This window comes from Macaca mulatta, chromosome 3 (genome assembly GCF_049350105.2).
Source record: "Macaca mulatta isolate MMU2019108-1 chromosome 3, T2T-MMU8v2.0, whole genome shotgun sequence".
Classification (NCBI taxonomy): Eukaryota; Metazoa; Chordata; class Mammalia; order Primates; family Cercopithecidae; genus Macaca; species Macaca mulatta.
This window is the reverse complement of record NC_133408.1, coordinates 112,879,795-112,893,312: the sequence shown is the minus strand read 5'-3', so window position 1 is coordinate 112,893,312 and position 13,518 is coordinate 112,879,795. Positions and strand designations below refer to the sequence as shown.

At 35.1% G+C, this 13,518-nt stretch overlaps 1 protein-coding gene across 6 annotated transcripts in view; it reads right to left on the bottom strand.

Moving 5' to 3' along the window:
• AGMO (alkylglycerol monooxygenase) overlaps positions 1-13,518 on the bottom strand; it is a 348,253-nt gene that overhangs the window by 166,368 nt on the left and 168,367 nt on the right. For all 6 annotated transcript variants that reach the window (XM_001105641.5, XM_028845993.2, XM_028845994.2 and 3 more), the window contains one exon: positions 12,204-12,320. In XM_001105641.5, coding sequence (XP_001105641.2) covers positions 12,204-12,320 — 117 coding nt within the window. The remainder of the gene's footprint in view (positions 1-12,203; positions 12,321-13,518) is intronic.

Below are 13,518 nucleotides of genomic sequence, written 5' to 3'. Positions count from 1 at the left end.
ACCTCCTCTCACGTTTCCCCACCAAACAAACCTCACAAAGGAGCTATCAAACTCGGTCACCATATCCCAAAATAACAGTATGTTTCTATATGAAAGAATTTTTTTTAAACTTTATGCATTGTCAAAGATGATTTGATAATATTTTCCATAATTTTATTCTAAAGATTTAGAAATGAAAAGTCTAGATTTCTTACAATCACAAGACGGTGCATTTTTAGTGGTTTCCCTAAAAGATGCCTGACAAGGTCTACAAAATTCATTATTTTGATTAATGCTCATCTTCTCAGACATCTGTAAAATGAGGCTAATATTGCCTAACACATAAACCTCTATAACTTCTGATATGAAGGCAGCAGATTGAGTTTCCTGGCACACTTATTCTGCTGCCCTCATTACCTCTATAGCTCTGAGGGCTCCACCTTCCAGACTCTATGAGCTTATGGGTTTGTCATGCTGAGTCCTAAGGCCTGAAGATGCTTCTCAGTGTTACAACATAAACACAAGAGCAGAATCCAATGTGACACCATACTGCAATGTATAATTATATGTGAGTCTCAAGAATCTGTCTTGAAAGCATTTCTTGCTCTTTAAAATAATTGTCAATATTGGCTATCTTATTATTTTTCCTACATTTTCAGAACTCCCTAGGTGGCTACTACTAAAGCATACCAAGAGGAATATAACTACAATAAACATTTACTAGAATTTCAAGCAAGAAGCAAACACAATAAATATATCAAAGTTGAAAATATATTGGCTAAAAAGTATAATTAGCATGTAGTTCAAAACATTGAATTGACATGGAGTTCATCAGTTTCTACAAAAAATTTGACACTATGGTTCTACTCCATTAAAATATGAATGTATACGTGATAAGATAGAGAAATTCACCCTCCTACCTGAAAAACAATAGCAATATATCTGAAATGATTGTTTTCAAATCACAGGGCACCAGGCAACAAAGAACAGCGATTTCAGGGAAATGGGATACAAATAATATGATCCATATTGCACCAGTTTCCCACCTTGAGAGTTTCTAGGTCACAACACAGAGGGACCCAGAGGAGCTTGGTGAATTCCCTGAATTGCAGAGAAGGAGCCAGGATTTGAGAGAAACCAAGGAGGCTAGCGTTTGGAAAATTTGGTACCAAAAAAAGGGAGAGTTATACGTGGAGAACCCTAAAATTTTGCAGAGTGCCAATCAAGTCTTTAGTGTAACAGCTCATGCGTGATACACTGAAGAAATTATCCAAGGGCAAAAAAGGATCAGAGTTACAATGCCCAGTATGCGTATAATGCATGTTCCTACCAGACAGACTGGAAAATCTCATGATTCACTGGACATTCACTGAGTCGAGAACACCAAAGGGTTGTGCCTCAGTATTGGATAGTAATTACTCCAGGACTGAAAATCTTTAGCAAAGAAAGATCCTACAACAGTTGCCACAATAGTCGGTTGTTAACATATTATCTTTCTTGAATGCTCCTTAAAACTATTTTGTGGAAGCCACTCTGAATAATTTGTATTTGCCTCAAGATCTCACTGAAATCAGCACAGATTTCCATACACTTTTAAAAGGAAACTTTTATTTTCTTACTAAGAAAAAAGTGGATCTATGAACTACATACCTTTTCATTATTTTCCAAAACACATAAGAGAAAAGGTATTAAAAGACCATTTCAGAGAGACCCACCAGACTCTCTTTCTAAACGGATTTTCTTTTCTTTTCTTTTCTTTTCTTTTCTTTTTTTTTTTTTTTTGAGACAGAGTCTCGCTCTGTCACCTAGTCTGGAGTGCAATAGCACAATTTTGGCTCCTGCACAACCTCCACCTCCTGGGTTCAAGTGCTTCTCTTGCCTCAGCCTCCAGAGTAGCTGGGATTACACGTACCTGCCACCACACCTGGCTATTTTTTCTATTTTTAGCAGAGATGGAGTTTCACCATCTTGGCCAGACTGGTCTCAAACTCCTTATCTCAAGTAATCCACCCACCTCGGCCTCCTAAAGTGCAGGATTACAGACATGAGCCACTGTGCCTGGCCTCTTTATGTGGAATACTTTTAATGAGGAAATGTAACTCCAAAGAACTGTGCATTTAGACTGGAGTTTCCAAAGCAGGATGAAATTCCTTAATTTTTACATATACTTAATAAATCAAAGTGAGATTGTAATTTAAATTATGAGGAGGTTATCATTGATTGTGTTTGTTATACGATAACTTTTTAAAGAAGCTGCCTGATACTCACCAAATTAGAAAAGACTAATAGTGATATGAAGATATATTTAATTTCAAAGTTAACATTATATTATCTGATGCATATGACACTATTAAATGTGTAATTTCCCAGTTTATTAATATATTTAAATATAGTGGACAAAAATAATGTATTTAGGAAAATACAATGATCACTTTTCTACATTTCTGTAGTCTATGCTTATTTGAAAGGTAGCTTTCAAATTCATTACATTTATTTCATGGCTTTATATCATAATTGATGCTCATTTTGGCCCACATTTCTTTTTTTTCCCCACATTACCTTAGTTACCACCTAAAATCTTAAGGAAATGAAATCCCAAGGGGGTAGACTACAGAAAAACAGTATACCCTGGACGTTGACTTGAAAGCTTTCATGTAGAACCTAAACTAGATCTAATTTGTGCAAGTGACACTCTCTGCTATGAGAGTAGACCAAAAAATATTGATTTTTTTACAGAAGGTTTTTTCAGTGGGTTTATTAAAAAATGCCAACATGAAAACATTAGTTACAAAATTGTAGTGCCCATAATGTTTTACAGAGCGTGGCATTCAGGGGAATTAAAAACCATAAAAATGTTTCCAAATTTATATTGGATACTCTCAGATGCCCTGTTAACTTGAAATATATCATCAAAGTAATCTGTGTTCAAATGTATCTGCAGTAACTTTATTACATATCCTATTACAAGACCTTATTGAATATTCAAACTGTTTTTTTGCATGTCCATTATTTAAAAGAGAATTGCCTTTTCAATTTTAGTTTGTAGAACATGCTAGTGCAATACGTATTTTTATTTCAAACATGTATTCATGATATCACCCCAGGAAGTGGACCCTGGCAGCTGAGGAATTGATTTTTCAAGCATTACTAAACCAAAATCAACATAAAAGTCCGTGGGTCATATCACTAAACGAAACACTATATATTTAAATGTATGCTCTGCAAGTTTCAGTAAGAAAGGAATGTGTCTCTTATGCCTTTGTGGTGGCCATCAAATTTCTTTTTTGACTCCCAAAGTTATTTATATAGAACCTGCATACATAAAACAAGCAAGTATTTATCTTCTCTAATATATGCATAAACAGAAAAGGCTGTGGTACCACAGCAGGGTCCCCAATTACAAGTCAGCCACAACTCTTCTGTGTGATTATTGGCTACAGTGAATCTGGAAACAAATATTGCTGTTGGATTTTAATGTCTTTGTATGCTTTTAGACATCCCTGAGACTAGAAAGGCACTATAGAATTTTGCAAATAAGCAACCTTTCTTCCTGGTCACACAGCATGTTCTCTGCAAAGAAAAACACATGTGGGAAACAAGCAAATGCACCTTTCAAAATTAATTTGTGTCAGGAATGAAGCTGTCTCCAACTCTAATTTCAGTTTGAAAAGGGTTTCAACACCTGATATTTCTCTTCGTCAATATATTGACATGAGTTTCTCATATAGTTTTTCATGACAGTAGAGAAATCTTGTGAAAACCATGCTGTAAGTCATATCTTTTAATGTACACAGTGTCCCACTACATTTTTACCCAGGAAGCACTCACTCATGCCCAAGCATTCAAATGTTGATGGCCACTTTTTCAAAATTAGCATGGAGGCTCACATAGCTTAAAATGAGTACATCTCCATCTTTTGTTTCTGTGAATCAGTATAATTTATTTAGAGATTTTATTTAATATAACTAATAAAAATCAATAATGCAAACTGTACTCAACATTGGTCAGTATATCAAGAGTTGGGTATTTAGACACAGAAGACCTGGCTTTTCTTTTTGTCTCATTCAACTATGTAAGCTCTATTAATGACGTACATTTTAGTTCTATTTGGGGTGAAAATATTAAGTTAATATATTAAACAAAGTAATCAGTGAAATTAATATATTAAACAAAGTAATCAATGAGACCTTACGTTAAACAGATATGAAGTCTAAGCATTTTGGTGGTTTGATGTGTAGGTGTGCACTGTCAAGAGTGATGTGGTTCATGCCACTGTTATAAAAGCTTTGGTCCAAAAAGAAATTCTTGTTTCAAATTTTGTCATTTTGGAGGCAAAAGCCAAATAAACCTGGTACAATATGCAATTTGTTTCATCATTAGCTCTAGCACATGTAAGAAAAACAAACAGTAACTATATGTCCAATCATTATATTTTCCAAAAACTTCTGGCTCCATAGTATCCTAGTTCCTATGTTTGCTTCACAAAATGGAAAAAAGAATCATCATTTTCTGCTACAATAATACAAGTCTATTATATGTTTCCCTGTGGCTTTTTCTTTATTTAAAAAAATACATATTTGGACAGAGAGCACATACAAACTTACCTATTGTTTAAAGTCGGGGTTACTATGTGGGGAATAATTTGGTTACTAACTTTGAACACACACAAAAAAGAAATATATATGGACAACACCAATCACTAAAGTTTTAAAATAATGTTAAAATTAAAATGGGTTTTCTTGGTTTAATGTCTGTTTTGTCAGAAACTTGGATTGCAGCCCAGCCTTCTTTCTGTTTTCCAATTGCTTGGTAGACTTTTCTCCATCCCTTTATGGGATCAAATCAACAAGAAATTCTAACTATCCTAAATATGTATGCACCCAACACGGGAGCACCCAGATTATTTATAAAGCAAGTCCTTAGAGATCTTCAAAGAGTCTTAGACTCCCACACAATAATAGTGGGAGACTTTACTACCCCACTGATAATATTAGATCATCCAGACAAAGAATTAACAAAGATATTCAGCACCTGAACTCAACACTAGACCAAATGGACCTGATAAATACATTCAGAACTCTCCACCAAGAAACAACAGAATTTACATTCTTCTCGTGACATGACACGTAATCTAAAATCAATCACAAAATTGAAAGTAAAACACTACTCAGCAAATGCAAAAGAACTGAAATCATAACCCAGTCTTTCAGACCATAGCACAATCAAATTAGAAATTAAGACTAAGAAATTCACTCAAAACCATATAATTACATGGAAATTGAATAATCTGCTCCTGCATCACTTTTGGGTAAATGATGAAATTAAGGCAGAAATCAAGAAGTTCTTTGAAACTAATGAGAACAAAGACACAACATACCAGAATCTCTAGGACACAACTAAGGCAGTGTTAAGAGTGAAATTTAAAGCACTTAAAGTCCACATCAAAAAGTTAGAAACATCTCAAGTTGACAACCTAATATCACAACTAAATAACTAGAGAAATCAAGAGCAAAGAAATCCCAAAGATATCACAAGACAAGAAATAACCAAAATCAGAACTGAACTGAAGGAGATTGAAACATGAAAATCCATTTGAAAGATCAACTAATCCAGGAGCTGTTTGGGGGAAAACATTGATAAAGTAGAAAGACTGCTAGTTAGATTGATAAAGAAAAAACAAGATTCAAATCAACACTATCAAAAACAACAAGGAGGATATTGCCAGTGACCCCACAGAAGTACAAACAACAATCAGAGAATATTATGAACACTTGTATGCACGTACACTAGAAAATCTAGAAGAATTTCCTGGTTACATACACCCTCCTAAGACTGAACCAGGAAGATATTAAAACCCTGAAGAGACCAATAGTGAGCTCTAAAATTGAGGCAGTAACAAATAACCTATCAATCAACAAAAGGCCAGCACCAGACAGATTCACAGCTGAATTCTACCAGAAGTATAAAGAAGAACTGGTACCATTTCTACTGAAAATATTCCAAAAACTTCAGGCCAATATCCCTGACTGACAGCAATGCAAGAATTCTCAACAAAATACTGGCAAACCAAATCCAACAGCACATCAAAAAGCTTATCCACCATGATTAAGTAGGCTTTATCCCTGGGTGCAAGGTTGGTTCGACATACACAAATCAGTCAATGAGATTCATCACATTAACAGAACTAAAGACAAAAACACATGATTATCTCAATAGATGCAGAAAAGGCTTTCTCTAAAATTCAACACCCCTTCATATTGTTCACTCTCAATAAACTAGGTATTGAAGGAAAAGGCCTCAAAATAATAAGATCCATATAAGACAAATCCACAGCTTACATTATACTGAATAGGCAAATGTTGGAAGCATTCCCCTTGAAACGAGCACAAGACAAGGATGCCCTCTCTCACCACTCCTATTCAACATAGTATTGTAAGTTCTGGGCAGGGCAATCAGGCAAAAGAAAGAAACAAAAGGCACAATAGGAAGAGAGGAAGTCAGACTATCCAGATTTGCAGACGACGTGATTCCCTATCTAGAAAACCCCATGGTCTCGGCCCAAAAGCTTCTTAAGCTGATAAACAACTTCAGCAAAGTCTCAGGATACAAAAACCATATGAAAAATCACTGGGATTTCTATACACCAATGACAGTCAAGCCGAGCGCAAAATCAAGAATGAACTCCATTCATAGTTGCCACAAAAAGAACAAAAACCTAGGGATACAGATAACCAGGAAGGGGAAAGATCTCTGGAAGGAGAGCTACAAAACACTACTCAAAGAAATTGGATATTGACACAAACAAATGGAAAACCATTCTATGCTCATGGATAGCAAGATTCAATATCATTTAAATAGCCATACTGCCCAAAGCAATGTATAGATTCAACGCTATGCCTATTAAACATTCTTCACAGAACTAGACAAACATTGTCATTCTTCACAGAATTAGAAAAAAACTACTTTTTTTTTTATTGTACTTTAAGTTCTAAGGTACACGTGCACAACGTGCAGGTTTGTTACATATGTATACATGTGCCATGTCAGTGTGCTGCACCCATCAACTCATCATTAACATTAGGTATATCTCCTAATGCTATCCCTTCCCCCTCCCCGCTCCCCACAATAGGCCCCAGTCCTGTGTCCAAGTGATCTCAGTGTTCAATTCCCACCTATGAGTGAAAACATGTGGTGTTTGGTTTTCTGTTCTTATGATAGTTTGCTGAGAATGACAGTTTCCAGCTGCATCCGTGTCCCTACAAAGGACATGAACTCATCCTTTTTTATGACTGCATAGTATTCCATGGTGTATATGTGCCACATTTTCTTAATCCAGTCTGTCACTGATGGACATTTGGGTTGATTCCAAGTCTTTGCTATTGTGAATAATGCACAGGAAAGCAAAAAAAGAACCCAAATAGCCAAGGCAATCCTAAGCAAAAAGAACAAAGCTGGGGACATCACATTACCCAACTTTAAACTATACTACAGGTCTACAGTAACCAAAGCAGCATGATACTGGTACAAAAACAGTCACATAGGCCAACGGAACAGAATAGAGAACTCAGAACTATGACTGCACACTTACAACTATCTGATCTTCATAAACCTGACAAAAACAAGCAATGGCGAAAGGATTCCCTATTCAATAAGTGGTGCTGGGATAACTGCCTAGCCATATGCAGAAGATTAAAACTGGACCCCTTCCTTACTGTATTATACAAAAATTAACTCAGGATAGATTAAAGACTTAAATGTAAAACCTAAAACCATAAAAGCCCTGTATGACAACCTAGGCAATACCATTCAGGACACAGACACAGACAAAGATTTCATGATGAAGATGCCAAAAACAATTACAACAAAACCAAAAATTAACAAATGGGATCTAATTAAACCGAAAAGCTTCTGCACAGCAAAAGAAATTATCAACAGAGTAAAAAGACAACACACAGAATGGGAGACAAGTTTTGCAAACTATGCATCCAACAAAGGTATAATATCAAGCATCTATAAGGAACTTAAAACACATTTGCAAGAAAAAGACAAATAATCCCATAAAAAGTGGGCAAAGAACACAAACAGACACTTTTCAAAGGAAGACATGCATGCAGACAACAATCATATGAAAAAAAAGCCCAACATCACCGATCATTAGAGAAATGCAAATCAAAACCACAATGGGGTACCATCTCCCACCAGTCAGAATGGCTACTGTTAAAAAGTCACAAATTAACAGATGCTGGTGAGCTTCTTGGGAAAAAGGAGTGCTTCTACACTGTCGGTGGGAGTGGAAATTAGTTCAATCATTGTGAAAGACAGTGTGGAATTCTTCAAAGAAATAAAGACAGAAATACTATTCCACCCAGCAATCCCATTACTAGGTATATATCCAAGGGGATATAAATAATTCCATTATAAAGTTAAATGTATGCATGTGCTCACTGAAACACTATTGACAGTATCAAAGACATGGAATCAACCTAAATGCCCATCAATGATAGACTGGATAAAGAAAATGTGGTAAGTATACACCATGGAATACTATGCAGCCACCAAAAAAAATGAGACCATGTCCTTTGCAGGGACATGAATGGAAGCTGGAGGCCATTATCCTTAGCAAACTAACACAGGAACAGAAAACTAAATATCAGCACGTTCTCACTTATAAGTAGGAGCTAAATGATGAGAACACATGAACACAGAGAGGGGAACAACACACAATGGGGCCTATTGGAGGTGGAGGGTGGGAGGAGAAAGAGGATCAGGAAAAATAACTAATAGGTACTAGGCTTAATACTTAGGTGATAAAATAATCCATACAACAAACCCCTCATGACACAGGTTTACCTATGTAACAAAACTGCACATGTACCCCCGAACTTAAAATAAAAGTTAAAAAAATTAAGATGGCTTTTCTCAATGCACTATTCAATAATCTCTATCATGACTTTCCGAAAACCTATTTAGCAGGACACATTGTATACACTATCGGATGCCCAACCAAAATATATCTTCCATTTCTTTTGTACTAAGACTGTGCTGATTTTGTCCAGGTATATATGAGGAATGTGCTCGGGGTAAGTGAGTACCACTCTATCCTGAGGGTAAGAATTATACTTAATATAATTCACTCATGGTTAATTCATGACCTGATGTTAGTTATTGGTTTAGTGTGGGCATGTCCTGAGAAATGAGGCATGAAAGGAAGTTTGCTCAGAAGAAATGTGTCTCTGTGTGTGTTTTCCTTCTTAAATAAAATGAAATAAAATTAACAAGATGCTCTAGAAGTATTGAATTTACTGCCTTTGGTCAAAAGCTATAAGGGCAAGATGACTGGAGTTATTGTAAATATTTTATGATGACAAAATCCAAAGGAATTAGAGAAGCCCTTTTAGAAGTGCTGCATGTTTGAACTGCTGAAGTAATCAATCCTGGACACACTTGCCATATTCCAGACAAATTTAATTGAATATTCTGTTTTTTTAGAGTAGAAGACACCTAATGGACACTCCTATCATAGATATCTTAATGAAAATGTTATCCTACAGGCATGTTTATATGTCACTAGGTATTTATAAGTGATTAAATGCTTTTTTTGAAAACAAGTTCAAATCACATATTTATATGTGAGCACATCTGTTATGTTATATAGATCTAACATTTGTTATTTTTGCCTACTTGAGCCTATTTCCTTTTTTTCTATAATATATCACCTCATTTTTTTTTCAAGTCACTCTGTTCTTCTTCACAGACCATGTGGATCCTGTGTAGTTGACTCTGCCCTCCCATTCGTAGGTTGGGTACATAATCCAGGACCACATACATAGATTCGTTCAGTGATGTACAGATAAACCAAGCCATAACGTCAGGCTCAATTTGGGTATTTTCACTTGTGGGGTTCTTTGTATGGCAGTATTTAACCTAGAGCAAGTTGGCAGCCATCTTGCCACCACGAAGGGTCAGCTTATAGGAGAATTTGCACTGAGAAAAGCATAGCTGCAGGAAGGAAAGAACATTCCTGATGACATTATTTGCCCTCTTGGATCCAGCACTGTCTAAAGAAGCAATAGTCCCAAACTTTTCAGTAATGTTAGTTAATAAATCCACTCCACATTGAATTTCTTCCATATACAATAAAAAAAAGTCTCACTTGACACTCCTGCCTAAAAGTCCTGCTCAGGACCTATTTAGAGAAGACTTCTTTCCTTATAATTCACTATATAAATCATATGGAACATATAGAACTGTTACAGTGGCATCATCATACTTAGATTATGATGCCTAATTAATTAAAATAAATAATTATTTTAATTAAAGTTTCCTAAGTAATTAAAAAAATTCCATAGGTCTTATATTGAAATTATTAATGATAATCCTAGATTAGATACATTTTTCAGCATACATTATTTATTAATTTCTTTTATGATGGAGTTTTTGAGTAGATAGACTGATGCCTATCAATAATACACATTGTTCTTTGAAAATGATTTATTATTCTCTGTATTCACTGAATGTTAATCCTGTCTTTATTCATTTAAGTTTTTTTCCCGGATTGCTGTACTTTTCTTTTTAGACTTTTTCCACAGCTCTTCATATCTGAAGATAACACCTCTTCCATGTTTTTAATGTTTATCTATTGCCTTTAGCACTGTATAATGGATGATTAATTTAGTTCATGTTTTTTTTTTTTTTTTTTTTTTTTTGAGACGGGGTCTCACTCTGTCACCCAGGGTGGAGTGCAGTGGCACCATCTCGGCTCACTGCAAGCTCCGCCTCCTGGGTTCACGCCTTTCTCCTGCCTCAGCTTCCTGAGTAGCTGGGACTACAGGCACCCGCCACCATGCCCGGCTAATTTTTTTTTGTATTTTTAAAAGAGATGTGTTTTCACCATATTAGCCAGGATGGTCTCGATCTCCTGACCTCCTGATCTGCCCTCCTCAGCCTCCCAAAGTCCTGGGATTAGGCGTGAGCCACCACGCCCGTCCTCAGTTTAGTCTGTCTTTTAATGCACTAGTTTAAGCTGCTATGTAAGTCATTAAGTTTTGCATGCTAGTTATCAATTTTTATATTTTAAAAGTTTATTTTAATTACTTTAAAAATAACAGCTAGGACAGCTATCAGAATATATATTCAGTTGCCTCACTGGATTCATATATCATAAACATTTTTAGTTCCTTAGGTGTCCTTCAATTTTTGCCAGCTGTTCTGTGCATTTTAAGAATTATGTTTTTGTATATTTCATCCATCAATTTTAAGTGTCCTATACACCTTAAAGAATAGGGGTATCTTAACCACCACTTTGCTCCACCTCTGTTTCTTTCCAATATAACTATTATTCACAGAGTTACCGTGTAACCTTCAACATTACTGATTCACTGAGGTTTTTCAGAGGGTGCATATTTTATTGGTAACAAGGTATGAAAACAGCATTTTTTAAAAACTCATCTGTGATTCTATTTTTCACTTTACCTACTTTCAATTTAGTTACCTTACTACTTTCATGTTCCTTTTTGAACGATTATAAAATTTTAAATGAAAAATATAATACAAATAAATCTATAAAACAAAACAAAATACCTGTTTTTCTCTTCTTTTTGTTTGCAATTTACAGCATATTTTATATACCTTATGTTATTTTTGGTCTTTCCAAAATCAAGGTAGTATACATATTCATTTTTGGCCAAAAAAGTGACCCCCAAAGTGGCGATCCCTGAACTTAATGCTGGTCTAGTGCTCTTCTATTTGCACCAGACAAACTGGAATATTCTGAATGTTTTAGAAAGGTCAAACTAAAGGAATTAAACTCTACCTTGAAAACCCTTTAAAGTAATTCTATCAAGGAATTCTCTAAATGAAGGTAAATATGTTGAAATTGATGAAAAGTATGCTTTCCTACACATTTAATTCTGAATTCTGAAGTATTTTTTTTTGTAATTGTAATAAAATTTGTTGATGGCAAATAATTTCTTATTTATCACACAAATTAACAGCATATCACTTGGTGAACATTCTACACAGAAGCAATTTGGATAGAATTAATTCATTTACATTTAGTAGCTTAGAAGATTTGTTTTACCTGTTTAAATGTGAGACATTGCCAAAATTACAGCAGACAACTACAGAGAAGAATAAACCATAACCTTAATATGGGAAGCTTATTTTCATTTTCAAACAAAGTAACAGATAATGTTCTCACACTATTTAAAATGGATATTACTTACAGCTGCATCTGCAAAGGTCTCTTCATAAAACACTAGCATCAGAGCAAACTGTACAACTGTGTATATCTTTAATAGCTGAGATGCAGAAGATGAGAAGGGAACATCTTTCCCAGTGACCTAGGTAGACAAGAAAGAACCATTTCCTTTATATTGCTCCAGACTTATTTCTCTAACTGAAATCCACACTAAGAGAGATATTTAAAAAAATGTACTTGCTATTTTTTTAAAAAAAAAAGGCTAACATAATTTTTTTAAAATAGAAACTTGTCTGTAAGTTAGGATACTTTTTTTCCCATTTTGAAAGCATGACAATTATGATGTAGTCTGCCTTAAAGAGCAGCATAAGAACTAATTCAGCAAAATGTGCAAATAATAAAGATAGTCAAAATGAATGGGATGGATCTTCCCTATTTGATAATATGTCCATGATCACATATGACGGCAAAAGCAAAGTAAAAGAAAAAACAGAAGGTGGCCGGACGCGGTGGCTCACACCTGTAATCCCAGCACTTTCCGAGGCCGAGGTGGGTGGATCACTTGAGGTCGAGAGTTCATGATCAGCCTGGCCAACATGGTGAAACCCCATCTCTAGCAATAACACAAAAATTAGCTGGGCGTGGTGGCATGCACCTGTAATCCCAGCTACTCAGGAGGCTGAGGCAGAAGAACTGCTTGAACCCAGCAGGCAGAGGTTGCAGTGAGCCAGGACTGCATGACTGCACTCCAACCTGGAGATGGGGGACAGTCCCCCCCAAAAAAATAAATAAATAAATAAATAAAATAAAAAAAACCACACACACAGGGAGAGAAGGTAATCTTGGCAGTGTAGGTAATCATACTTCAAAGAAAAATACTATTTTATTGGAAACAACTTTTGTAAAGTTATTTATTGGAAACTTTAGAAAAGTTATTTCCAATAAACTACATTTTTACTCTAGCATTTGAGTTTCCCCAAAATGCTACACATCTATTTTTTTAATGCAGACTCCAGGACTCATATAACTTTAAAAACAGTATTCACTTTGAGTTATCTACTGACAAAAAGAAAAACAATAAATGGATCATAGCAAACAGATTTTTGGAGTTTAAATATAAAAATTATTTCACCTATATCAAGTTGGTGGATGTTACACTACTAATTATGAACATAAACAAAAGTGTCTGGGAAACTTATTCCAGGCGGCTTTGGTAACTGAATGAGAAAATGTCATTACTTAGATTAGGATTTTTTCAAAATAGTAATATTTAAATAAAACCTCTTATTTTGTTTTATTTCCTTGAAACATCACAGGCTAATTTTATACACATAGTATCA